The sequence below is a fragment of the Indicator indicator genome, chromosome 23 (genome assembly GCF_027791375.1).
Source record: "Indicator indicator isolate 239-I01 chromosome 23, UM_Iind_1.1, whole genome shotgun sequence".
Classification (NCBI taxonomy): Eukaryota; Metazoa; Chordata; class Aves; order Piciformes; family Indicatoridae; genus Indicator; species Indicator indicator.
In genome coordinates, this window is record NC_072032.1 from 35,924 (window position 1) to 62,226 (window position 26,303).

A 26,303-nucleotide genomic window follows, 5' to 3' on the forward strand; every position below is an offset into this window, starting at 1 on the left:
ATGCGGAGCACGCCGCTGGCAGAGGGCGAGCCCTGGCCGCGCCTCTGCGCCGCCGAGCTCGGGGGGCTGCGACGACTGCGGCGCAAGCAGGGCTGCGGGGACTTCCGCGTGAAACTCAAAGTGCTGAGCGGGAGGCGGACTGCGCTCCGCGGGGCCCCCCCGTGCCCCGCTGCGCCGCCGCCCGCCTGGGAGCAGCGCAGCGCCTGCACCCCCGCGCCGCCGCCCGCCGCCCGGCCGCCGCCGCCCGCCACCTCCCCGCGCCCGCGGCCGGGCGAGGCGTCCGGCGTGTCCCCGGAGATCAAAGCCCTGCAGCAGACACGGCGGCTGCTGGCCAACGCCCGCGAACGGACCCGCGTCCACACCATCAGCGCCGCCTTCGAGGCGCTGCGAAAGCAGGTACCTGCCGCCGGCCGGCGCGTCGGGGCCCCGCCGGGAACCGCGGCTCTGCAGACGGGCGATGGGGAGGATTGGAGGGGGGGGGGGGGGGGGGAGTGTCGGGCACCGCTTTGCAAATTCTGCCGCCTGCCACCCGCCGCTGCCCCTTCGGAACCACCCGAGGGGCGCCGAGGGGTGAGCGGGGCTTCGGGAGCGCCGCTCCGCTGGGGCCAGCGCAGGTCACGAAGGCGGGAGGCTGCGGTGGCCGCCTGACAGGAGGGGAAGTCGGCTCAGAATGCCTGGAAGTACCAGCCCTAGAACTGTGTTAACACTCCAGATAAATAAATAAGGGCTTCTAATTTGCTTGTAGTTAGAAACTTTTGGCCTATTTTTTTTTTCCCTGGAGAGAGATTGCTGGAGGGGGAGGGGGGGAGAACTGTGAGAAACGAAACAGTCTGTGAGTGCTGGGAACGAACACGCAGTGTGGAGAGAGGCACTTGGCCAAGCTTTGAGATGGACGATGCTCCCGGATCGAGAGCACAAGTACTTGGGCGCTGCCCTGCTGGGGTGGGCTGCCTCCAAGGATCGCTGGTAGTTTGCGCAGCAGCATGCTCCCATTAGCTTTTTGTAGGATGCCTGATCCTTCAGGGCCCTTGAGGCTCCTGCAGCCACCTCTGAAATTTTCTGTGTGCTCTACATCTGCCTGGGATACTCGAGTTAAGTTGCAGTCCCCTGCTAGTTAAGTTTCCAATTATATTTATTGTCCTGTGGACAATGCAGACCTTTCTTGGTGAGAGGTCTTGAAATTACTCATGATCATCTCTGGAGAATAATAGACATGTTCTTGCTGGCAGAGTGGAGCTTCTGAAAGGTAAATGTAGTTTTGGACAAAATTCCTCCATTACTTTCCCAACTTGTTGAAAGTGAAGAGAGATCCAGAGAAGTCTCAAGGTCCGTCCCCACAAGAGTGGATCAGTGTCCTGGCCCCTGTACTCAGCCCTGTGCTCCTGTGTGTGGACAGCCTGTCATAGCTTAGTGACAGAGGCAGATGTGCTGTCACAATGCACAAGCCTAGCTGTCCCAGCTTCTCTGCCTTTGCAGTAAATGCAGATGGGCCTATTCCCATCTTGGAGGGCTGTAAGCTACAGATGAGTCTGTGAGAGATACTGAAAATCATCTCTCCCAGGATGTTGCCTCCAGCCCCATGGGAGTAGCACAGTTTGCTTGCAGGGGTCTCACACTCAGGTTTTTGGCTACCATCTTTCAGACATTACTTACCCATTCCCCAAGTGTGTTTGCTTTAGGACTCAATCCTGTTTTCTGCTTAGAGGAGCTCTGCTTTGTTCCCATCTTAGGTGAGATGCCTGCAGCCCATCCCAATGACCTGGGCCTGCAGCCCTATCCAACTGCGTGTTAGGTAGCTGCACCCCGTGAATGAATCGTTCCCAGTCATCTATTTCTGCAAGTAGACTTCCAGCCCCTGCCTTGGTAGGAAGTACAGGCTGAGACTTAGGCTGCATGTCAGGAGAGAAGCTGATGAGCATCTAAACTAGAGCAATTTTAATGACTGGATAGTGGTGGGATCTGACAGCTTCTGTTACAATCATGTTCATCCAGCTTGTGCTGGATGCTGTGCTGAGAGGGTGCCCCTTTGGACACAAGCTCTGAACCTGATATACTTTGTCTGTAGGCTGCTTCCATATCTTGGTTGTTCAGCAACTGTGTAATGTGCCTAGAGTGTCAGTCTCACTCTCTGTGGACAGACATCTACACCACTAAAACCACAAAGGGAAGTAGCAGTGATTTCTCAAATCACTGCCAATCTTGTTCTAGGCTGAGCCTCAAGCAGAAGTCAGGCAAGCAACAAATTAAAGCCACACTCTTTGGGGAAATGGGCAACTCTTGAAAAGCCTCAGATTCCTGGCCTTAGCCCTGTCTCCATAAATCATTTCAGTCCCGGACTCCGCTGGGAGCCCAAAGAGCTTGGATAAAAGTTGCTGTCCTCTCTTCGCATGAAAGTCAGTCCCTAGGGTCAGCACAGGACCATGCTGGCAGAGCTGTGCTTGCTCTGTAGAAGAGGACTGGTTCTTGGGCAGTGCCTGCTGCGCGAGTTTCCTAGCAATTTGCTGAGGGGTGGGCTGGCTGTCCTGACCATCATTGGATGACATTTGGATTAATTTCTTGCTGGGCTGCCAGCGGCATGCTTGATGCTGTATGTGACATCAGGTGACAGTCAGCTTCATTGCACACACATGTCACTGGCTTGTCACTCAAATGGCTCACACCGGCACCAGCAGAGAGGTTTGCAAGGAGCAGCTGGAGTCAGAGGAGATGATGTTGCTCTCTGTCACATCTTGGCCAGCAGGGCTGGGAAGTGGCAATGCGGACAGATGTGTTTGTAGAGGCAGATGCAGTAGGGAGGCTTTGCCTTGCCTCGGGTGAGTGCCGTCTTGTCATACATACAAGAGCATACACAAGACCTCCTTGAGCAGGAGACCATCTCTGTGTGCCATCGGAGAAGACTTTGGTTCACTTCTTGTTCTTCAACTAGCTCTTTGTCCACTCCTTGTCATCATATGTCAGGCTCTTAAGCAGCTGTGAGGCTTTTTCTGAGTCTGTCCAGTCTGTCCCCACAGACAGGCAGGCAAGGAGAGGGCAGAGCGCCATGCTGGGACACTGTCACCCCAGCCCTGTGCTCCTGTGGGATGGGCTTGGCCGCTGGATGTGGAGCCACTAGAGGTAGGAGCCCTGCTCCTCCACTGGTACCCAGCACTCATGCACCCCTCCACCACCCTGTCTGGAGATGCTCATCCTCTCTGGCATGTATGAGATAAAACTCCAGTGCTTGCAGGATCAGCCACACCACAGCCACACTTTGGGGAGCCCATCCATGCCCAAGGAGGAGGAAGAAGAACCCATGCTTCCCCATAGGACACCTTCTTCGCCTCAGCAGCCCACCAAGGCTGAGCAGCTGGCAGGCAGCGTGGGGCAGATGGGCTGTCAGTGGCGCCTCTGTGCCGCAGCTCATGTGTCCATATGGCACACATGTTCTGGCTGGTGTCAGCCAGCTCTCCAGATGGCAGGAAGGCTTTGCCCCCAGTTCTTGGTGGCGGAAGACCTGACCACAGACTTTGCACACAAGGAGATCCTAATCCAGCCATGTCCCTGAGCACTTGGCTGTCCCTGGCTTGTCTCTGAAGCCAGGGCCCTGTCCGAGGTGGGAGGTAGACAGGCAGCTGCTGGCTTCAGGAAGCTGCCAGCTGTTGGGAGAGACATGTCATTGCCACTGTGCTTGCCGCTTGGTGTCATGGCCACAAGAAACAAGAATCTCTCTACCGCTGTTTTTATGGAGCTGCTACCTTCCCCATAGGGCCATAACACTGTAGTAGGACTGAAGGGCAGATGCTGCTGGGGTACAGCCCCTCTTTTCTAATTTTTTGAAGATAACATTTGTCATTTTCATCTAGTCTATCTGGAAGAGATTTCCCGTCCTCAATCCCCCAACAAGAATTTGCCCAACCAATGCCTGAACTGACAGTGGACTCGTGAGGCTGGCAGTGTAGTTCCCTGTGGAAAACACTCCTCTGCTCTCAAACATTTCCAGATGCTGGACACACTTCTGCTATACTTCACTTTCCCTCTGCTGCTGCCTTCCTGAGTGACTCTTGCTGGTGCTGCTACCATCCCCATGTCTGGACAGCTCCTACCTGGGTCTCCTGCCCTGGAATGCTCTGACAGGTGCTGGTCAGTGGGTTCTTGCAGTGTGGCAGCAGTGTATCCCCTGTAAGTGACTTGACAGGTTGTCACCTCCATCCTTATGTTCTCGCTCTCCTTGCCATTGTGGATGGCCAATGAATCTGAACATCCCTGGTGCAGAGACACACATTGAGTTCACAAAAAAACAAGGTCATCTCCTCCTCCATCTGAAGGGCCTTTGTGCTGGTGAGTGTTCCAGTTCATGAATCAGTGCAACCATTCAGAGAAAGCCACCCATCTTCAGAGCCACTGCAGTTTGGATCCCTTTTTTGTCCACAAACTTCTTTTGGCAGCAGGAATCTCTTACTCCAGCATCTCCCCAGTGTGAAACTGAGCCATCTTAACTTTTATTACCACATGGACTTAGCCCCCAGGAGAAGATGGTGCTCTCCACCATTAGACTGCAGCAGACATGCAAGCAAACCAGATCCCACCAGCATGTTGCACTCAGTGAAGCTGCAATAAAGCTTCTTAGCTGCGCTGACAGACCCTAAGGTGGCAGCAAACCCTCCCTCCATGGATGGAGACAACCACAGCAGCCTTCCTGACCTGCAGCCTGCCTAGGCTTGAATATCTGTTTTTTCTCTGGAGCAGGGCTGTCCAGCTCCCCCTCAAGAAAGCAGTGCATGGAGCCACAGCAAGCTGGAGGCTGTGCTGGCAGCAAATTCAGCCTCAGACATTTATCTTTCCTTGAAGCACAGGGAGGTTTTCCTAACTCTTCACACCGCATTATCAGGGTGCCCTCTGCCTGAGCAGCTACCAGCTTCACTCTCCATGCTCCTGTGGGTTCTGGAGATGTTTTAAGGTTTTATAGGGCCTCTTTATAGGGCTGGAGTGGAGGTTTTTCCCTCCTGCTAGAATCCTGTCAGTTTTTGCTGCTGACATGCACGTGACTGCTGTAGCTTGTTGTTAAATTGGTGCAGTAAAGACCCCACTTGCTCCCATTGGGAGCATGGTGGGATGTCAGGAACAGCAGCCTCCAGGCCATAGGAGGAGGTTGTATTGCTGTGGGGTGGCATGGGTGCAGGGGGTTTGAAGGGACAAGCCAGGTACTAAATGCATGCAGAACCTGTGGATTGAGCAGTGCCTTAGCCACAGGCCAGTGGAGGCTGATACTGTTCTGGAGATGCATCATGGTGTGCTGCCTGTGTCATCCCCGAGGCAGCTGTGGTTTGTCACCTCCGCAGGTGGGACACCATACACAGCCAGTGATGCTGGCCTGTCCTCACTGCCTGGTGTGCAGGCTGAGAGCTTTCCTCCATTACCTCTTGCCGTTTCTGGGGGCGGCAGCTGGGCGGGAAGGTTTGACCCTGCTCTGCAGTAGTGGTTGGAGAGATAATGCTGGGCTTTGGGAGAGCTGGAGTCACACAATGCTCAGCAGTGTGCAGTGCCACCATGGCAGGCTGTGGCTGAGCAGCAGGGCACTGCCCAGGGCATCTCAGTGCTGCCAGCCAGTCTGCAGAGTCATTTGTGGTTGTTTAGAGCCTGGGTTGGGCCAAGCAGGGTGGCATTGTGGCTGGACAGCTAAAGAAGATGGCAAAATACTGGCCTGAAGCAGTGCAAGAGGAGAGAAAATAAGGGAGAAACCAGACAGAAAATAAAAGTCCTAAAAACAATGGCAGTGTGTCACCAAGAATGGGGCTGGTTTGCTCTCTTAGTCACTATCTAATTGATTTTATCCTCTGCTACAAATCCCACTGCCGTCAGGAGGAATTTGCTCTGCCTTCTGCAGCAACCCCCAGTTGACCTCTGGGTTTTCTTAAGGCTCCTGCTGAACCTGGAGGAGAATCTGTTTTGAGTCCTGCCTCTGCTCCCTGCCTTAATCCACTCTCAGACTCTACTGAGCTGTGGACCCTGTGGTAGGGTGGTTGGATACATTATGGTACCCTGCAGCAGAGATGCCCCAGGCCCTTTGTCCTTTGCCCCATGCCATGTGTGCCCACACAGTGATGTACCTCAGCCTGCACCCAGGTTGCAGTGGGATGCGGAGGTGCAAGCGGAGCCATGCAAGTGCTGTGCTCCTCACAACTGGCCACGAGACCAGGGCAGGTCTTGTGTCTAAGCAGTGAGAGCAAGGGATCAGAAAACCCTCTGCTCTCAGCAGTGGCTGATGGCTAAATCACCCAGGCCTGACTTTGGCTGGTGTCATGTCCTTATCTCCGATGAAACTTGTTCTTCTGTTCCTCATTGAAACATTGGACCTCAGAGATGGAAATGATAGCTACCCAGCCCTGTGGAGAAGTGCTTGGGGGTACTGGTAGATGAAAAGCTGGACATGACCACGTGTGTTCACAGCCCAGAAGCCACCAATGTCCTGGGCTGAATCAAAAGAAATGTGGCCAGCAGGTCAAGAGAGGTGATTCTACCTCTCTGCTGCGCTGAGGCCCCCACCTGGAGTACAGCTCCAGCTCTGGAGTCCTCAGCACAGAAAGAACAGGGACATGTTGGACTGGGTCCAGAGGAGGACCACAAAAAAAAAAATAATTGAGCCTGGAGGAGAGAAGGCTCAGCAGAGACCTTATTGCAGCCTTTCAGTACTGAAAGGAACCCCTGAGAAAGCTGGGGACAGACTCTTTAGTGGGGCCTGTTGTGATGAGGTTCTGAGCAACCTGATCTAGTTACAGATGTCCCTGCTCACTGCAGGGGTCTTGAACTGGCCAATGTGATGCCCATCCACAAGAAGGGCTGGATGGAGGATCCTGGAAACTCCAGGCCTGTCAGCCTGACCTCAGTGCCAAGCAAGATTATGGAGCAGATCATCTTGGGGGCAATCACAGCGCACCTGCAGGATGCCAAAGGATCAGGCCCAGCCAACACGGCTTCAGGAGGGGCAGGTCCTGCCTGAGCAACCTGATATCCTTTTATGGCCAGGTGACTGCCTGGTGAATGCAGGGCAGGCTCTGGATGTAGTCTGCCTGGACTTCAGCAAAGCCTTTGACACTGTCCCCCATAGCAAACTCCTGGCCAAGCTGGCAGCCCATAGCTCAGACAGGAGCACTCGGTGCTGGGTTAGGAACTGGCTGGAGGGCCAGGCCCAGAGAATGGTGGTGAATAGTGCCACTGCCAGCTGGCAGTCAGGCATTAGTGGTGTCCCCCAGGGATTAGTGTTGGGCTCAAACCTGTTTAAAATCTTTATTGATGATCTGGATGAGAGGATTGAGTCCATCATCAGTAAGTTTGCAGACAACACCAAGTTTGGAGCAGGAGTTGATCTGTCAGAGGGTAGAAGGGCTCTGCAGAGGGACCTTGCCAGGTTGGACACATGGGCAGAGTCCAACAGGATGGCATTCAACAAGTCCAAGTGCCAGGTTCTGCACTTTGGCCACAACAACCCCATGCAGTGCTATAGGCTGGGGACATAGTGGCTGGAGAGCAGCCAGGCAGAGAGGGACCTGGGGGTACTGGTTGACAGCAGCTGAACATGAGCCAGCAGTGTGCCCAGGTGGCCAAGAAGGCCAATGGCATCCTGGCCTGCATCAGCAATAGTGTGGCCAGCAGGAGCAGGGAAGTCATCCTGCCCTGTGCTCAGCACTGGTTAGGTCACACCTTGAGTGCTGTGTCCAGTTCTGGGCTCCTCAATTTAAGAAGAACATTTTGATTCTTGAACTTGTCCAGAGAAAGGCAACAAGGCTGGGGAGGGGTCTTGAGCACAAGCCCTATGAGGAGAGGCTGAGGGAGCTGGGGGTGTTCATCCTGGCGAAGAGGAGGCTCAGGGGAGACCTTATTGCTGTCTACAACTACCTGAAAGGAGGTTGTAGCCAGGTGGGGGTTGGTCTCTTCCCCCAGGCAACCAGCATCAGAACAAGAGGACACAGTCTCTAGCTTCACCAGGGGAAGTTTAGGCTCGAGGTGAGGAGAAAGTTCTTCACAGAAAGAGGCCATTGGAATGTGCTGCCCAGGGAGGTGGTGGAGTCACCATCCCTGGAAGAGTTCAAAAAAGGATTGGATGTGGCACTTACAGCCATGGTTTAGTTAGTCATGAGGTGCTGGGTGATAGGTTGGACTTGATGATCTCTGAGATCTTTTCCAACCTTGTTGATTCTATGATTCTATGATTCTATTTAAAGGTGCCTTCCAACCCAAACCATTCTATGATTCAGTAACTCTATGAAACAGTTTTTCTTGAGGGTAGCCCCTTCTGGAGGAGATTTTCTAGATGAGGAGTATCTCCTGTGATACCCCAGCAGTCGTCTGCACAGTTCCTGGTTTAGGAGGTGGTTCAAAATACCTGCAATGTGATGTTTTTCATGCATGATACTGTGGGTGTGTGTGGCATGCCTTGAGGATGTGCAGGAGGCCTTGAGGGTGCAAAACCTCTGGGGAATAGTGCAGGGGGACTGTCCAAAATGGAGCAGAGACAGGCCTGGGGCACCATTAACCAGACTGCCATTTGGAAGAGAGCAGTGGGGTGAACTCACCCAGCACCACACCTAAGTTTTGTTTGGAGGAAGCCAGTTCATTAGCTCCAAGGAGTGAACTCATGTTTCTGCAATGTGAGTGATGAGGGAGCCAGGAGCTGGGAGGGAGCTGGGAGCTGGTTATTGGACAGCATGGACCCACCCCAGAGACCAAGGTCAGGACTACTGCTCTTCCCTGAGCACTGCTGCTTTTGTTCCTGTTGGCATTTTGAAGTTAGGTTTGGTCCCTGGCTGGATGTTTTGCTGCTTGTGGCAAGGCAGGGATGAAGCTGTCTTTCAAGCTGCTGTGATTGCTTTGCTAGCACAGGGCTGCCCGGTCCTCAGGGCTGCAAAACCAAAATCCTCCCACACAAATGGTATGAAATAGCTACCCATTGCTGGCCAGAAGAGACCTCTGCAGAGCATCTGACACCATGGCATTCACAGATGGTTGAGGGAGGCAATTGTGCTCCTTTGCTCCATGCTGGTGAGACCTCACCTGGAACACTGTGTCCAGCTCTGGAGTCCTCAGCACAGGACAGACAAGGACCTGTTGGAGCAATCTGGAGTGGACCCACAAAAATAATGAGAGGGCTGCAACCCCTCTGCAGTGAGGACAGGATGAGAAGGTTCAGACTTCTCAGTATGGAGAGGTGGAGACCTTATTGCATCTTTTCAGTACTTAAAGGGGCCTGTAAGAAAGACAAAGACAGATTTTTTGCAGGGCCTGTTGTGGCAAGACAAGGTTTGATGGTCATAAACTGAAAGAGGGAGAATTAGACTAGATAGAAGGCAGATAGAAAATCATTATGGCCTGGTTGATGAAACACTGGCCCAGGTTGCCCAGAGAGGTGATAGAAGCCCCAGCCCTGGAAATATTTAAGGCCAGGCTGGACAGGGCTCTGAGCCACCTCATCTTCCCTGCTGCTTGAGGGGACCTGCTTGTGCCCTGCCTGACCTTCATGTGGAGGGAATCTGTGCAAGTCTGTGCTGCTAAGTCCCATTTCTAGCACAATAACAGAGAGGTTTGGATCCCCAGCATCCTACACTCTCCTTTCTGTCATGCAGTAAAAGCAGAGTGGGCTTGGTGGTGTAGACATTACCTGTGCAGGTCCAGAGAATTTTGATAGAAATTGTATCTTACTGGTAAGGACAGGAGGGACACAGAACTACCCAGCCAGAAGCTCAATGGTGTGAATTGGCTTAATGCTCCTGAAGTCCATGGGGTGATCCTGGTTGTTCATCACAGACCCGTCATGGTGAGCACAGCCTGCACCCTCATATGTCAGGGGTGGTTATTGTCCCCTTTCACCCTTTTTCTCTAGTCATTCACCAGTCTCATCTGACAGCCTCCTTTTCTGTGCCCTGGGTAAGAATCAGCTCCAAAACTGTGTCTTTGTGGATGGCACTGACCATCCAAGGAGCTGCAGCAGAGACCTGCTTCCTCAAGAGGGCTGGCTGTGGGCCGAGCACTGCTCTGGTCAAGTGTGCAGCAGAATTCCCATGGGCTTCAAAGGGCACATCTTTGGTCTTCCAAGGGTGCTGCCTCTGAATTACAGACCTCGGGAATGGAAAATACCTGTTCAGTCACATCCTATCTTCCTGCAAAGGAAGGGCTCTTCTGCACAAGAGTATGTCTCATGAGCATTCATCTTGCATTGCTTCATCCCCTGCCAGCCTGGGGATCACTGATAAGACCCATGAGATTCTGCAGGGCCCTTTGCAGACACAGCCAACAAACATCTGAAGCTCTGGTTCCTGCTGGTCCCAGCCCACTGCTGTGCTAATCTCCCAAAGCCAAGGATGATGCCAGTGTCATTTCCTTTCTAGCAGACAGCTGCACTCCCCTGGAGCAGTGTGAGTTTGCAGCTGCAGCTCCTTCCTAATCCTTTTCAGTCACTGCAAATGTTGCAGGGGAGGTGCTGAGCTGTGATGCTGAGCTCAGAGAAGGGAAATATTTTCATTAACTGCATGGGAACTTGAACTCTCCCCTGGTTTCCCCTGGTGATGGACCTGCTCAGCTTCTGTCCCTGCAGCTCTGCCACCAAAGTACTGATGTCTGTTCCACTCAGGCATGATGAGCAAGGAGGTAACAGAAGGAAGGGGCTTGGTTCTCAGCAGGAGCATGATGGAGGCTTGCAGGCATCACCCTCTGCTGACAGTCGGTGTAGCACAGACCCCATGAGAACTGGGAAGGCTACACTTGTGTGGCCACATTGGCATCAGACATTTCTCCATTTCAAAGACACTTGTGCTGGTTTGGGTTGGACTTTGAAGATTTCTTGGCATCCAAGTGTGCATTGATACCTTCTACTCCAGTTTGTGCAAATCTGTCACATCTTTCCTGCTGCCTTCATGTTAAAGAAAGATAAAACCAAAGTCCACTTTCCTTGCTCCCCCACCTCTTCCTTGCTTGGGGAAGCTTTGGATCTGGATTAGAACTAAGTGGCTCATTCCTCTCTCAATTTCCCATGTTTAATTCAAAAGGAAACATTAAAATGGCAGGAGCTGAGCCAAGACAGGGAGGGTTCCTACAAAATAGTTATTCTAACAGTGTTACCATGGCAGAAACTCTTATCTGCTGATGCTGGTGCCCGGCACCCATCGTGCTGGTATCTGAGCTCAAGGTGAACCTCTTCCTGTGGATCTATGGGGCAACTCCTGTTTGGGTTTTGCTGTAGCCTGTGGGAAAACTGTTGTGTAATCCCAGCCTTGGGGATTTGTCAGCTCTGTTAGCACTGTGATCTTTCTTGGAATTTGTAGCAAATGTCCTACAAAACAATTTTGGGGTTTTCTTTTTCTTTTTTCTTTTTCTTTTTCTTTTTCTTTTTCTTTTTCTTTTTCTTTTTCTTTTTCTTTTTCTTTTTCTTTTTCTTTTTCTTTTTCTTTTTCTTTTTCTTTTTCTTTTTCTTTTTCTTTTTCTTTTTCTTTTTCTTTTTCTTTTTATTTTTATTTTTATTTTTATTTTTTCCTTTTCCTTTTCCTTTTCCTTTTCCTTTTTTTCTTTTTCTAATAAAAACAAACACAAAAGAAAGAGCAAAACAGATGAGGAAGAAAGACATGAGCCTGCCTTCTTGTGTTGTAACTGGGCAGCGTCCGTGCATCCGCCTTAAGGATTCCGTGGTCTATTTTCCTTCCACTCCATTTAACTTCCCTCTTGCTCTAATCCAGAAATTATTCCCACATTTCACTGAATCCTTCCATGTTAGTTTCTGTCTTACTTTGGTCTTTCATGCTGCTGTTTGATCTGGGACCTCCACTGTTCTTGTTACATCTATGTCAAAAGAGATTTGGGTGTTTGTGCTGCCCCAAGCTCTTGTTTCAAAGTGACTCTCAGTTTATTGCATTTTGGGGGCCAGGTATTGCTTCTGAGGGCAGGCACAGATGGTGGCTGCATAATGCTGGAAGAGAAGGGCAGGCAAGGTTTTTACAGAGAGATTTGGGGGGGGGAGGGGGGAAGGAGGCAAAAAGAGGTCCTTTGAGCCACCAGATTCCAACCATTTCCAGCTATCCCTCTTCATTCACAGTATCACAGTATATCAGAGGTTGGAAGGGACCTCAAGAGGTCCAAGGCGATGGAGAGATTGGGGCAGCACTTCACTTTGCCTTTTCCTTGGCTGCCAGCTTTGCAAAGGGGATCTTAACAGGATGCATCTTAAATCCCATGCCATTTCCAGCAGGAGGGGCATGGCAATTACTCTGTATCTTTCAGGTTGGTGTTGCCAGAAGGGAAGTTTCTTCTCAGTGCAACTACCACCAGTGACACTGGGTATTCCCAGAGAATAAATAGATTTCTGCCATGTCCCTTCTTATTGCATGAAGAGGTTGAACTAGATGAACTGAACTAGATGAACTAGATCACTTCCAATCCAAGCTATGATGCCCTGCTTCCTCAGGGATAGCAGATAGCGTGTGTGAAAAAAAGGTCTTGTGAAGCTTGTTGGCTTGTTTCTGGAGAAGTTGGATACTGATGAGCACCTCATCTATATCATACCAGCCAAAGGGCCTGTAGGGTCAACAGCATTATAATCCATGTGCTCATGGATAAGGATGATCCAACCAATTGTAGCTGCTTTGGGTTTTCCTAAGTATTAGGGCAGAGCTCCTGCCTAGGAGCATTTGAAAAAAATGATTAGCTTGGATTTGTGATCAGTGGACAGGCAAAAGAGTGGTAAGTAGGGAAAAGGCTGTGCTGCTGAGTGGATTGATAAATGCCCTGGCAAGGTAGGTGAGTGGTGTAATAGGAAGTCTACCCTTACTCCAGCAAAGGGTACCCTGATTTGCTAAAGGCAGCACGTACAAGGAGAATTACAGAGGACCTTAGGACTCTGAATGACTAGATAGTAATATGGTGATGAAATAAATACAATATAGATAAAGTGAAGTGAATCAGGTAGGAAAACACCTATCTCAGATTCCACATGGGCAGCCACAGAATCACAGAATGGCCTGGGTTGGAAGGGACCTCCAAAGCTCATCCAGTCCAACCCCCTCTGCAGTCAGGAGATCCTCCACCAGATCAGGTTGCCCAGAGCCCTGTCCAGCCTCACCTTGAATATCTCCAGGGACGGGGCCTCAGCCACCTTCCTGAGCAACCTGTTCCAGTGTTCCACCATCCTCATGGTAAAGAACAGACCATGAGCTGACCATTATCTCAGAGAAGAGAAACTTCAAGGTAGTGGTCACAAATCAAATCTGGAGTTACAATCACAGGAATATTACACTGAATTGAGAACTTGAGGATCTATTAAGTAAATAGAGCACCATCAGTACAGTGTGGTGTTCTGAGCACTCACAACATGAATACTGTGTGGTGTTGTGATCCTCTCAGGTTCAAAAGAACTAGGAGAGAATCAAGGAAGATCAGTAAGTGTCATCAAATGCAGGGGTAGCTTCCACACAACTGTCTGAAAGGAGGTTTGGTCTTTTTCACCTGGAAAAGAGGCTGAGGAGATGATGGAGGACAAAAACGTGTCACTGAGGAGGTGAATAAAAACCTGTTGTCCCATCTTATAGTACAGGAACTGGGGGTGCTGACAGTAGGAACAATGTTCAAAACAAAAGGAGGGCAACTTTGTCTAGACTAGGGAGAAGACTTTGCAAAGCAATGTTGTGGGTGCTCCAAACTCACAGGAGTCAATTACTAGAGTCAGCTGCCAGGAGCTTACCAAACCAAAGCTGTGAACAAAAAAGATCTATCATGGGTTGCTAAATGCAGGGAAGGCACATCTAGCTGAGGTCATGTAGCTGACTTTAGTTGGACCCTAGCAGAATACTTGGGGAAATCCTATATGTGCCTGACTTGTTCTGCTCCCCCCTTGGCATCTGCGCGTGGCTGCTGTGGGGTTCGTGGCGGGATTGAACCCATCTTCCCTTCTGGAAAGGCCAGGGATTGCGCCAGGGATAAGCCTGCCTTTGTGTCTCCAGAGAAGAGAGAAGCTGAGGTGTGAGCATGGCAAGAAGCATTAAAAAATCTCTGACCCTAAGCAGTGTGACACTCTAGAGGGATGGGGAGGATGGAGGCTTGTACGGAGGAAGATGGTAGAGGGACATTGAGGCACTGCAATGATTAATGTAGTATGAAAACTTAGCCTGATAGGCAGCCAGACAACCTGAGTGGCTAGGTTGGATTTCAGATAAATGCTCAGCTCTGGTTTCTGGACTCTTGTGCATGAAAGGCTCAGTGACCTTTAGCAATTCTTCAAACTAGCAACTGGGTCCCCAAACCTGTTGGACTCAGAAGGCCTCTGGTTAAGTTGTGCCTAGAGCAGAGCATGTGTGAGGGGCTCTGCTGGAGCTGCCAGCAGCCGGCCTCCTGCAGCAGGACACAAGTGCTGCTCGGGTAGTCCAGGACATGCTGTTTACTTGGAAATGTAATGCTCCCCATTACTCTAGAAATCTTCAAGGGTAAAGAAATAAATTCTGTAAGATGCAGCCAGAGCAGGCTCTGGTGTGGTCTCTGCTGGGAGGAAAAGTGATGTGATGGGGTAGTTCAGTAGGAATTGCTTCCTCCAGGTCATGCTCCTCCAACAGCACAACAACCAGAGACCAGTGCTGTTTGAGCACAAACCCACCAGACTGTTATAAACTTGCTCATGTGCTCTCTGTTGCCTTATTTTGCAAGACCTGTGACAGCACTGCGGCTGCTCATGGGGAGTAAGTTACTCAGAACAACTAACTTGGTGGCATGGAGATTACAGGTTTCTGAGGAAAGCAGGGCCTCCATGGAGCCAGCTGGAAGGCAGGCAGATGTCCTGGGCTATGGGAGTGCTCCAGACTGCAGAATGGTGCTGGGGAGTATTCCCCTTTCTGCCCTGAGCCCTCTAGCATCCACCTTTTCTCTCCATAAATGTGTCTTCTGGTGTACATTGTACATGATGTGTGTTCAGTATGAGGGGGGTGAGACTCTGGAACAGGCTGCCCAGGGAGGCTTTGGATGCCGCTTCCCTGGGAGTGTGCAAAGCCAGGTTTGATGAGGCCTTGAGCAGCTGAGTTTAGTTGTAAGATGTCCCTGACCATGGCAGGGAGGTTGGAGTAGATAAGCTCTAAGGTCCCTTCCAACCTGAGCTGTTCTGTGAGTCTATATCCTGACAGTTTTTCAAGCAGAACTACCCTGCTGAAGTAAAGAGGCTTCTTGCTGCTTTCATCCCCGTGGAGATCAGTGGGGGGTTCTCACAAACCTGTTGGGACCATATGGCCCTTGCCCAGCAGCATGCCTGTTCCTGCTCAGAACTGCTGGCAAGATCCCCTGCAGCTGTTTTGTTGTGCTTCACACAAAATGTGGTGGTTATATGGTCTCATTTTTAATTTTTTTTTCCCTGTTACCCTTTCCAGGTTCCCTGCTATTCTTATGGTCAAAAGTTATCCAAACTGGCCATCTTGAGAATAGCCTGTAACTATATCCTTTCCCTGGCCAGACTAGCAGACCTGGATTACAGCGCTGACCACAGTAACATGAGCTTCTCTGAATGCGTGGAGCAGTGCACTAGGACCTTACAAGCAGAAGGAAGATCTAAAAAAAGGAAGGTATGTTACAGCCTCCTCCCCTGGCTCCCCAAATAATAGCAAAAGTTTGGAAAGGGGAAAAAAAAATAGAGGGGGGGGGGAAACAAAGTGGTTGCCTTCCTTTGTCAACCTCTTGAAATCTCCCTGATTTTGTTATCCCTTGCTTTTCTCTCAGCATTTCTCCTCCATCCCTCTGATCCTGCATTCCCCTCTAATCAAAAGCCTTTCTCTCCTCCCTGTCTTCCGTACTGGGCTCTTCCTCTCATTAGTCACCCATCATGTGTTTTAACACGAGACCGATCCTATTAGAGCCATCCTGGGGCTGTTCTTTGTTAAACCAACCCTCGGGTTGCCTTTTGGAGCCCACAAAACAGTGGCCTGCCTGTTTTGCTGCTTTGTTTAATCCAACACTTATCTCCAAGAAAAAACGCCCAACAGCAACAACAGATGTTGGAGATGTTGTAGGTACAAACACACAAATAAGATGTACGAGCTGCAGGACATGTGGGTGTCTTGAGGAAGCAAGATTGAGTCTAATTATGCCTTGCATTCTTTTAGGTTACTTAACACTGCACCAATTAGGTGAAATCATCGTCAAGCGGCAGGAGGAGGAAGCGGAGCGTTCTGCCAGCTTCCCTCTCAGAGTGACACGGCTGCATTAAAGGAGTGATTGATGTCTTTGTTCAGGCTTTTATGACAAGAAGAGTTTTGTAAACTTGAATTGAACTTCCCCCTGCTTTCTGGGCTCGCCTGTCAGGCAGGATAATAAATCAGCGGGATTTTAATGGATGAATGGGCAGCTAAGCTGGGGAGCAGGTTGGTTCCTTGGTGTCATTAAGATCTGCTTCTGATTCGGGCAGGTTTCCTCACTTTTCCTCCTCTTTAGCCCATCAAATCATCCTGCAGCAATTCCGTTTATAAATAAACACAATAGCGCACTCCCTGTCACTTCCTCTCGCTGTCACTACCTATATTTGTGCCCTGGAGCAGTGCAAGGCAGAGACACAGCACTGCTCACCCACAGCTGATGGCACCAGCTGAAGCTGGGAGGTGCACGGCGGGCTTCTATGCTCCTCCCAAAGCCAAAGCTTCATTTGGGGATTTGCAGTGCTGCAGGCAGCAGTGTCTCAGGAACACCTGTGTGATGCTGCCAACCCTAGGGCAAGGTGAGGGTTGGGTGTTGGGTCTCCTTGCCAAGGTGAGATGGGCAAGAAGAATAGTATATAATAGTATAGAATCATAAAGATTGGAAAAGACCTCTAAGATCATCAAATCCAACCTTCTACCTAACACCTCCATAGCCATTAAACCATGTCCTAGAGTGCCACACCTCACTTTTTGAACACCTCCAGGGATGGTGACTCCACCACCTTCCCTGGGCAGCCTGTTCCAATGTCTGGCCACTTTTGCAGTAAAGAAATTGTTCCTCATATCCAACCTGTAGTTCAGTGGGGTCTCTGCACTATCACAGTCATAAAAGGCAAGCAGGAGACTTTCTAAGACACCATGAGCCACAAACTGCATTAGAAATCAAAATCTTTTAACATCAGTCATAGGCAGAACAAATATTTCCCATGTGCTCTTACAAGAAGAGCATGAACATCCTTTTCGGAGTGTCAGCAGATTGATAGCTGGGTCTTGGGACCTCTCCCCAAGTGGAGATGGAGGAGGAAAAGTGGATGAATCTCATCTTGGGGGTGTCAGCAGGTATCTGGGCTGGTGTTCAGGCTTTGGGTGCCTGATGGGCTGAGATCGATTGTCTTGGCTTTTGTAAACCAACACAAGCTTAAAGATGGAAAACGCAGAGCCACGTTACAGGCAGCTCCAAATCCCAGGGTGTTCACATCTAAGGGTTAGCAGTGAGCCTATCTTTAATTCAAAAAATAAATTAGGAATTAAAAAACTTTCACATGTGGTGTTTGCTTGGAGCAGATGTATGGAGAAAAGTCCCAAGCCCATCAAGAGCTTGTGAACAATGAAGCTCTGGTGGGACATTAGCACATCCCGCCCTCACAAGGGCCACCACCAATCCACAGAAGCAGTATCACCAGGAGAAAATCTGCCTTTCCTCCACATTCTTAAAGGACACCCAGCCTAACTCTTCCCCAAGGCCCCCTCCAAAAAGCAAACTGGTCTCTGTACCTATAGCAGGGACTTGGCCCCTGCTCTGCCTGGATTTTCTGTCTGGAAAGTGTCTCACAAATGCATTTCTGCTCTTCGGGAAAGGTCCGGTTTAGGGCAGCCCAATAGCCTGTGGATTCCCCTGGCTGATAGATGCCAGTTTATTTCCAGCAGCACTTGCTTAGGTGCTGGCAAGAGCACATTCACCTAACAATGAAGCCAAACCCAGTAGGTACCACTAAGTAACACCAGCAACTCCCAGTAGATAGGAATGGATGCAAAGCCTGGGTGGGGAGATCTCATTTTGGTATCTCCCTGAGCCAAGCAAATCAACAGCATCCTGAGTATGAGGGAGGGAAATGTTGTTGTCAGAGGGAAATTACAGATCCAGAATGACTGTGCAGGGAATATCCAGGCTCTGAATGTCAGGTGGTGTGAAGGGATGTCTCTCCTGGGAGGTCTCACATGGGCAACTGGATGGGGATGCAATGGTTTGGCTCCAAATCACGGCACCCTCATTAATTTTTACGTGGGCACGTTCTCCTGAGCTGTGTGTGGTTTTAATCAGGGCTGCAAACCACTGCCTGCTGAGCAGCTCTTCTGAGATACCAGCATTGGGGTCACTGTTACAGTTTTGGTTTTGTTTTTTGGGTTGCCTTTTTTATTCTCTCTTGAAAAAAATAATCACAGCAAGCCCAAGCAGACTGCTTCTGGAGCTCCACCAAAGCACCCTCACTTCCTGCCATCTCCACTCTGCTGAGGCTGTGCCTCCTGCTTGCTCTCTCAGCTCTCCATGTGATGTGCTGTGGCACCATCAGCTTTTCACACAAAAAGCTTGCTGCCTGCAGTTTGTTTTGGCAGGCAGGGGCTCCAGATGTTGCTCTTGCTGGATTATATGTTGCCTTTTGCTTTGTTTTTGAGGGCAAATTGTCTGCTGTCTGTGAAGTTAGGTTGTTGTTCAGACTTTCCTGTTGCAATAGAAATTTTTCTGTCCCTCCCCAGCCATTTTCACTCCACTTTGTTAATCAGAAGAACTGACTTTAACATTTCAAACTTGGTTAGGAAAATAAAAGAATACCCTTCCCAGTCCTGACTTCAGATATACAGTGATTTTAGTTGTTGCAATTGAGACTTGACCAATGGTGTCTGATGATGGGAGACTGTATTTGTAAGCAGCAAAAGGAGTAATTGCAGGGCTTCCATTGCCTTTTCCTTTGAAAAATAAAACAATAGCTCTGTAAGGGGTGGTGAATTCTGACTATAGTCTTCATTTTTTAAACCTGCCTTTTGCTTGGCTTTACAACTGATCTGGACCGAGCTTTCCCCTTTGCTGTGCATGCAGGAATCACACCACATCAGAGATTTGAATTACAACAGAGCCCCGAGTCCTACTGGGACCACAGCAAGGGGAACGTCCTGGGAATGTCCTGATAAAAGGGAGGAATCTGCCCTTGGCTCCAACCAAAAGCATTCCCCAGGAGTGCTGAGGATACGGCAGTGAAAAGATGTGAATGAAAAAGTGGAGACCAAGTTTTCTCATCCCTGGAGTACCCTGTTTCTGCACAGGACATGACATTGAGTGGCCAGAGGTCATCAGATTTTGCAGGATTTAGGGTCCAGCATGCTGTTGGCAGAGTCTCTTTTTAGAGCCTTTTGATTCCAGGGCCAACTTCTGATGCCCTGCAGGAAGGTGGCATTATGGGTCAGTGCAGGGCTTTAGGGTGCATGGCTGGGTGTTCTTCCTGCAGATTGGTGGATTTGTGAGTACAGAGCAGTGCACTGCAGCCCCCCGCAGCCCCACAAGATCCAGCCCACAGAGCTATGGGCCAGACTTTACCTCCCCATGAGGCACCCAGAGCTGTAGGGCAGCCCTTATTTCCCCACCAGGCAGCTAAAACACAGCACTTTGTTCTACGCAGAGTAAGATCCATCTAACAAATACCCTGCACAACACACCCAGCACCCAGCACATAAAAGGAACCCCTGAACTCTAAGGCAAATCCCCCAAATTCCCATGGCTGGGTTCTCTTCTTCCTCTCTTTCCCTCTCCTCTTTGCTTCTGATTAGTCCTTGTGTTAGGCAGCAACATCTCTGCAGCCATGGGAGCTGAGCCGGAGCAGGCAGGATGGGGGAGGGATGTTTTTTTGCTTCATCCTCCCCCTGTCCAGGCTCTTCTGGCAGTCACAGACTCCAGATGTTCGCAGCGCGAGCTGGGAAGTCCTGCTGGCGCCACTTAGGGCAGAGGGCAAGGGAAAGGCACGCGAGCTGGAACCCAGAGTCCTCAGTCACTGTGGGACTTGGCACATTCCCCAGCGCGCTGCTGGCACATTCCCCAGCTCTCTCCTGGCCATCTGTTCCAAAAAAACACTTTCAGAACCTCATCATCACTCAGGATACAACACTGCAAGCAGCTGTTAGTGAGGCAGAAGGGAAAAAAAGAAAAAAGCACATTAAAAAAAAAAAAAGCAAAGGCCAACTCATGCAAAAGGTCTCTTTGTGAGAGAGGAAACTGTGTTATGAATAGCAGGAGAGCAGTTGGAGCCCAATAAAAGTTTTCAGCTGGAATTTAGTTTCTTGGTTTTGTGCCTGTGTGTGGATGCACAGAGACACAAGGAATTCAAAATTAAAACTGTTCTCTCTGTGCACATTCCAGGGCCATTCAATTCTGCAGAAGCATATACAGGCTGAAAAGCCTCTGTCGCAGCCTGATGCACATGGTGTCTGTAATCGCTGTGTTACATAAAGCAATTACGGGGGTGCTCTGCCATGCCTGACTGCTGCCTGGCGGCTGCCTTGCTCACAGCATTGCTCCCAGTCCCACTGGAAGCATTCAGAGCAGGCCGTCCCGCGGCATGTTGCCCTGCAGGTTTTGTGTTATAGAAGAGAAATGGTAGTGGCAGGCTGATTTGTATGCACTGAAAACATTCACTTGGAGCATATTTTTTTGATAACACTGTAGCATGACTCCTGATTTATTTAGACAGAGCATCAAGATAAAGCCACAGCTCCCAGCCCGTGGTGTGCACGGCGGATCCTGGCTGTTCCCCATCATCTGCCATTGATTATCACACGGCGCTGGGAGCCAGCACAGTGAAACCCACGGCAAGTCTTCCTCGTGGCTTCCTGTCCTGTGTGGGAAGGGGGGGGTCTGATAATGAGGTTCAACCTCTTGTTCCCTGCAGTTTAACTTAGCAGAGGTTGCTCTTTAAAAATAGCTTCATTTCCCTGCTAGGACTTGCATGCCAGAGCGGGCAGCCAGCCAGTCTGCTTCCCCATGGCCCCAGAGAGGGGCTGGACCACAGGAACGCAGTGACCCACTCCCAGCCGTCTGTCTTTCTGCAGAGCAGTGGGAGAGCAGCATCCCTGGGGAAGGGGGCCCTGGATTCACCTGGCCATAGGTTCTCTCTGCCCTGCTGAAAGGTTGTGCACCTGGGGAACAGACCTGCTTAAAAACAAGGCCTTGTAAGCACTGCAACAGAATCCTGCACTCTTGGCTTGTGTCTATGTCCCTGCAACCCCAAACACCAGGGCAAAGGTGTGAGGCTAAGGGTCAAGTCCATGAGCAAGTCCACCCATTGCTGGGCAGGAAGGTGACAGCAGCTATGTGCATCCCCGAGGGCACTACACACCCTGCCATGGACCATTGGAGTGTTGAGCATCATCAGTACCTCAAAGAGCAGAGCAGAAAGCAAAAGGAATGTGATGTGGGACCCCACTGTTGTACAGCAGCACCGCAAAGCCCCCCTTGCTTTAGGAGGTGATGGAGCAGCCACATTACATCACACAAAGACTGGGGCCCAGGATTTGCTCCGTGATGGGAGCAGCAGCTCAGCATAGGCTCCATTCTCTCCGTGGTGAGGGTATTACCAGTACAGAGCAAGATCCACTTCACAGATATGAGCAGAACTAAAATGTGAGTAGAGGAGACAGGAGGAGCCCTTGGAGAACTGAGCTGACTCAGTTCCAGAAGTGCTTTGATTTATAGAGATTGAAATGCTCTGGGATGCTGCAAACTCACCAGGGTCACTGGGCCACTTGTCAAATTGAAGAGCCATAGGAGTTCTGATATCATTAGTTTAAAGCAGGCCTTGGTTCATAAATCTGTCTTCAGAGCTCCTGGCTGGAGTAGAAAAGGGTGGAGGGAAGAAGAACAGAGCCTGTTCCCACCTATTGCAACCCATGATCAGCGCTGGGCAGCCTGTAAGGAGGGAGCAAGCAGTGCCAGTGGTGGAGGCTGAGCTCCTCCAGCACATTGCAGAGGGATCTCTCTATTCCCCTTTCCGTTTCCTTCACCTTGAGGGAAGATTGCCTTGGTTCATTTCTACACATCCCCTCTTGTCCCTCTGTGGCTGATCTGCGATTTGGAGCATGTCCAGATAAGGGCAACCAAGCTGGTGAAGGGTCTGGAGAACAGGACTGGTGAGGAGCAGCTGAGGGAGCTGGGGGTGTTCAGTCTGGAGAAGAGGAGGCTGAAGGGAGACCTCATTGCTCTCTACAGCTCCCTGAGAGGAGGTTGCAGTGAGGCGGATGTTAATCTGTTCTCCCAAGTATCGAGCAATAGGACAAGACAAAATGGCCTCAACTTGCACCAGGGGAGCTTTAGGTTGGATATGAGGAAAAAATTCTGTCTTGAATGATTCTGTGGTTCCATGAATCACAAAAACTTAGAGCAGAGACTCGCCCTTGAGGCTTCCCTTCCTAAAACGGTCCTGCTTCCCAAAACCCCCTCGTGCTCTTAATCAGCATGGAACGGCAAAAGGGCAGGGGCTGTCTGACAAAATGCAGGCCTTAACTGCAGTCTCAGGTCCTTTAGAGAGCATCAGAGGCACAAGAGCAGGAACTGAGAGCCCTGTGATTCTGGTGACTTCAGCTTAGGGCATGAGGCTGCTATTGCTGAGAGATTCATTCCAGCAGTGGAAAAGGTTTTTCTTGCTGTTACTGCTGCTGCAGTGAGGAGCAGGGGAGATTTGTCTGCTGTCTTTTAGTGACAGCAGTCATTAGCCCTCCTTTTTCTTCTTCACTTTCTTTGCATGTGGGAAAATTTAAACAACTGACCTCTCTATTATAGCTTATCAATATATATTATTTATTGTTGCAAAATCATTTCAGGAGGTTCCCAACAGAAACATTTATAATACACCAGGCTGTCATTCCACCTAAACCTCATTTATCGAACATCCCAAATGGAAGGCCTTGAATTAGAGTGAGAGTTTTTATGTTCTCCTGCTCAAAGAAGCACCAGGCAGTATCTGACACTCAGTAAAGGCACCTCCTTACTGATAATCATTGGAATCATGAGGTACATTCTCAGTTTTGGCTCATCCACTGTATCCAGATGTGCTGACCCCAACTTCAGCAGACCAGCATTTCTTGCATGGAGGGTGCTCTGGACTCTCTCAGCAAAATACTCTGCTTGAGGGAAAACTTGATGGTCCTTGGGCAATCCTGTGCTTCCCAAGGTCTGCACTTTGCAGGAGGGGGTGGCAAGGTGGATTTTAGGTCCTCCTGCCCCTAGGTCTGGTGTGGATACTGAGCTGTGATGGCTGATCTCACAAGCAGCTGCCCTATTGATAGGAATCAAACACAAAATAAAACATTGCAAATCTTTTAACACCCAGTGACGGAAAAGGAGATGCAGTACTGAAACACAATGGAGTGAGGAAAATATGTTTTTCAGGCCAAACTTTAAGGAGTTTAACCTAAGACTGTCAGGAAGATGCCTGAGCTGTCCAGGGAATTGATGTCTGTGTCCAAAGGTCCTTCAGCAGCCATACAGCACCCTGAGGGACTCTTAAATCCACTGGCAAAAAGCAGGAAACAGTGGTTGGACTCAGTAAATGGGAGATTATTTCCAAGTTTCTAATTCTTAAGTTATTTAAAGGAGGATTTAGGAGCCCATGTGATGAAGGAGTTTGGACAATGGAGATGTGGTCTCATGAGAGAGCAGGCTCAGAGGATTTTACTGTTTTGGACTATGCTACTGATTGTTCATGGGGCATTTGCAGGGCTTACTTTATAGTGTCCAAGGGGGGTTAGAGGAGGTTTTCACTGTCTGAAGCTGCTTTGGAGTTGTGCATTTTCCTGAGGACTCAAATGAAATTACCCAAGTGCACAGCCCACAGCCACGACTCCAGGGGCATTGCAGGCATAAGGGACAAGCTACAGTCCTGCAGGCTGAGAAGCTATGCATGCAGAAAAGTAAATGTGGTCACTGAAACAGAAATAAACTCTGTCCTCTGCACAAATCCAGCTTTTCCCAACTCTTTTGCTTTCCCTCTGCAATTCTGAGATCAGCTTCTGAAGCTGCAAACAGACCCCCAGAGCTGCAGGTCTTGTCAGAAGCAGGACTTTGCCATCAGAATGGTTTTTGCAGTAACAGCCAGCACCTAATTACCCAGTTACATTTTTTCTCTAAACCTTCCCTGTCTGCTCTTTGTCCATCCCTCTGCTCTGTGTGTGCTTTGACAACTGTTGTGGCGCCTACGGTGGTTGCTCTGCAATCCTGGCTTGCAGAGGTCTTATAGACTACAGTCCCCAAGGACATCCCAGCACATGGCAGTGACAGTCATCGGCACAAGGAGCTGCCAGGACATGCTGTGTTCCTCCTCCTGATGGCTTCTTTCTCTTTCCAGGAGTAATAACCAGGAAGGAAGGAATCAGAAGAGCTTCCAGACAGTTACATCTGTTCTTGGCAAATCTTGCATGATCCAGATGAAGACTGCAAGCAGCTTTTTGCAGAAGTCCCTTTTCAAGATGATGGTTGGCCGAGGAACTTTCTTAAGCTCTGGAACAGAAAGGAAAAAAGGAAAAGAAAACAAAAAAAAGGACGAGGATTCCTATTGTTGTTAAGCCAGCCACCTTTTAGTATGTGCAATTTAATTAGCACTTTTCCCTTTGCTTAACTTGGAAATGTTCCCCTTTCAGCTTATGTGTACAGTAATTTGTTGTTGTTGTTGCTATTGTGCCAAAGATTTGATGGAGCTTCTACACTGTGTCTTATTTTTGCCTTAACATTAAATCTTTGAGCCAAAGAGAAGTCAGAGATGGTGGTGAGCAGACCAGCCAGCTGTCGGTGACAGATGTGGACTTCTGAATCCCTGTGAGTTGCCTCCTATTTCTTCTGCCCACACTCCTCTGCCTGCAGCCCTGGCACCAGTGTTCAAGTGTGGGCAAGAGCTGGGACAACACCAAATCATGCTTCAGCATTCAGGTTTGCTTCTTTGTTTGAGCCACTCTGCAGTTCTGCCTTTGGCACAATTTCCTGCCTGTGCAACACATCCACAGGGTAGAAATACTGACACAAAGTGAGAACTGAGACAGGAGATAGGGCTTTATTTTATTGTTTTTTAACAAATAAATAAAAGTAAGTAAGCGAAAGCTCAGTGCCATGTCAAGAGAACAAATAAATCAGAAGCAAGTTCGGCTAATCAGAAGGAAGCGCAGCAAACGTGGCAGGCGTTCAGCTTTGGGAGCTTCTGCCCCTGGGGTTCTTCAAGTGATCAGCAGCCCATGAAATGCAAAAGTGTTTGAAGCCTGCACTGTACCTCTCACTTCAAATTGAAGTAAAAAAAAGAGAAAAGATTGAGAAAAGTTTGCTTGGAGTAAGCAGACTTATTGGTAATGCAGTTGGTGTGCAAGACATCTGCTAATGATGGGGGGACAGAGCTCTGTGTCCAAGGGAAAGCAAACCAAGGGTGTGCACACTGAGGAGATGTTCTGTTCCCTGCTCAAAGGGCAGGGTTATTTGTGAGGTCAGGGTCACATCCTGGCTACATCAGCATGAATCAGGTACTCAGGTGTCTGATTCTGGCTGAGCATCAACCAGGCACTGGGGGGTGAGAGGCTGGGATAAGCAAACATCAAGGGGCAGAGGAGAGAATAATCCCTGTTCTACTGCCACAAAGACAAAGCTTGAACTCCTCAGTGCCTGCCTATTTATGTCCCAAGTTGAGCAGCTGGCAGATGAACACCAAGCTGGGGAGCCAGCATGCAAAGCCTGAGCTCCCTGGAGCAGTCTGGGTCTAGGGTGCCAGGCTGAATGGTGATGGCCTGCTTGCTGCCAGGCAAGGATGGACAAACTTTCTGGTAAGAATGCTCCAGATGTCTTCTATTTGATTTCTGGGACACCTGAGGGATGGTTGTGTCCAAATTCCCTCCCAGGAGCTCGTTATATCCCTCTGCCCTCACTGTTAGTCATTAGAAGAAGCCCAATAAAATAACTTTCTAGATTGCCATGTGTTTTTCTTTCTTAAAGCATGGGTTTTAATCCTGTCTTTCATTACATTCAGGCCAGCTTTTCATCTTGTAACAGGGAGAGGGGCAGATCTCATGGGCCACAGGAAACACTCCTGGGGTGTATGCACCCATGTCAAGGGGTAGGGCTTAAAGTGCATCTGCTCTTGCAAACCAGCAAGGGGCTGCACCTCACAGAGGAGAGCCAGCCAGAGAGAATAGAATCACAGAATCACAGAACACATCCAGCTGGTTGGAAGAGACCGCCAAGCTCATCCAGGCCAACCCTCCACCCAACACTGCAGGCTCAGCACCAAACCATGGCCCTAAGCACCAGCTCCACAGGCTACTGGACCACCCCCAGGGATGGGGACTGCAGCACTGCCCTGGGCAGCCTCTGCCAATGTCTGAGAACCC

General features: G+C 49.9%; 1 protein-coding gene across 2 annotated transcripts; it reads left to right on the forward strand.

The window, feature by feature from the left end:
* On the forward strand, nucleotides 1-25,875 carry ATOH8 (atonal bHLH transcription factor 8). 2 transcript variants are annotated; one of them, XM_054391502.1, is made up of 3 exons: nucleotides 1-396; nucleotides 15,363-15,554; nucleotides 24,287-25,875. In XM_054391502.1, exons 1-3 carry the CDS (start codon nucleotides 1-3, stop codon nucleotides 24,290-24,292), a joined length of 594 nt encoding a protein of 197 aa, XP_054247477.1. In that variant the 3' UTR covers nucleotides 24,293-25,875. The 2 variants fall into 2 exon arrangements, with proteins under 2 accessions (XP_054247477.1, XP_054247475.1); XM_054391500.1 differs by lacking the exon at nucleotides 24,287-25,875 and adding an exon at nucleotides 16,092-16,536.
* The last annotated feature ends 428 nt before the right edge of the window (nucleotides 25,876-26,303 follow it).

Bases quoted from the DNA above. Each gene is read 5' to 3' on its own strand.
- ATOH8 (XM_054391500.1), top strand. From the start codon at position 1: ATGCGGAGCACGCCGCTGGCAGAGGGCGAGCCCTGGCCGCGCCTCTGC. The intron at 397-15,362 runs GTACCTGCCGCC...TACCCTTTCCAG, and splicing joins TCGAGGCGCTGCGAAAGCAG to GTTCCCTGCTATTCTTATGG.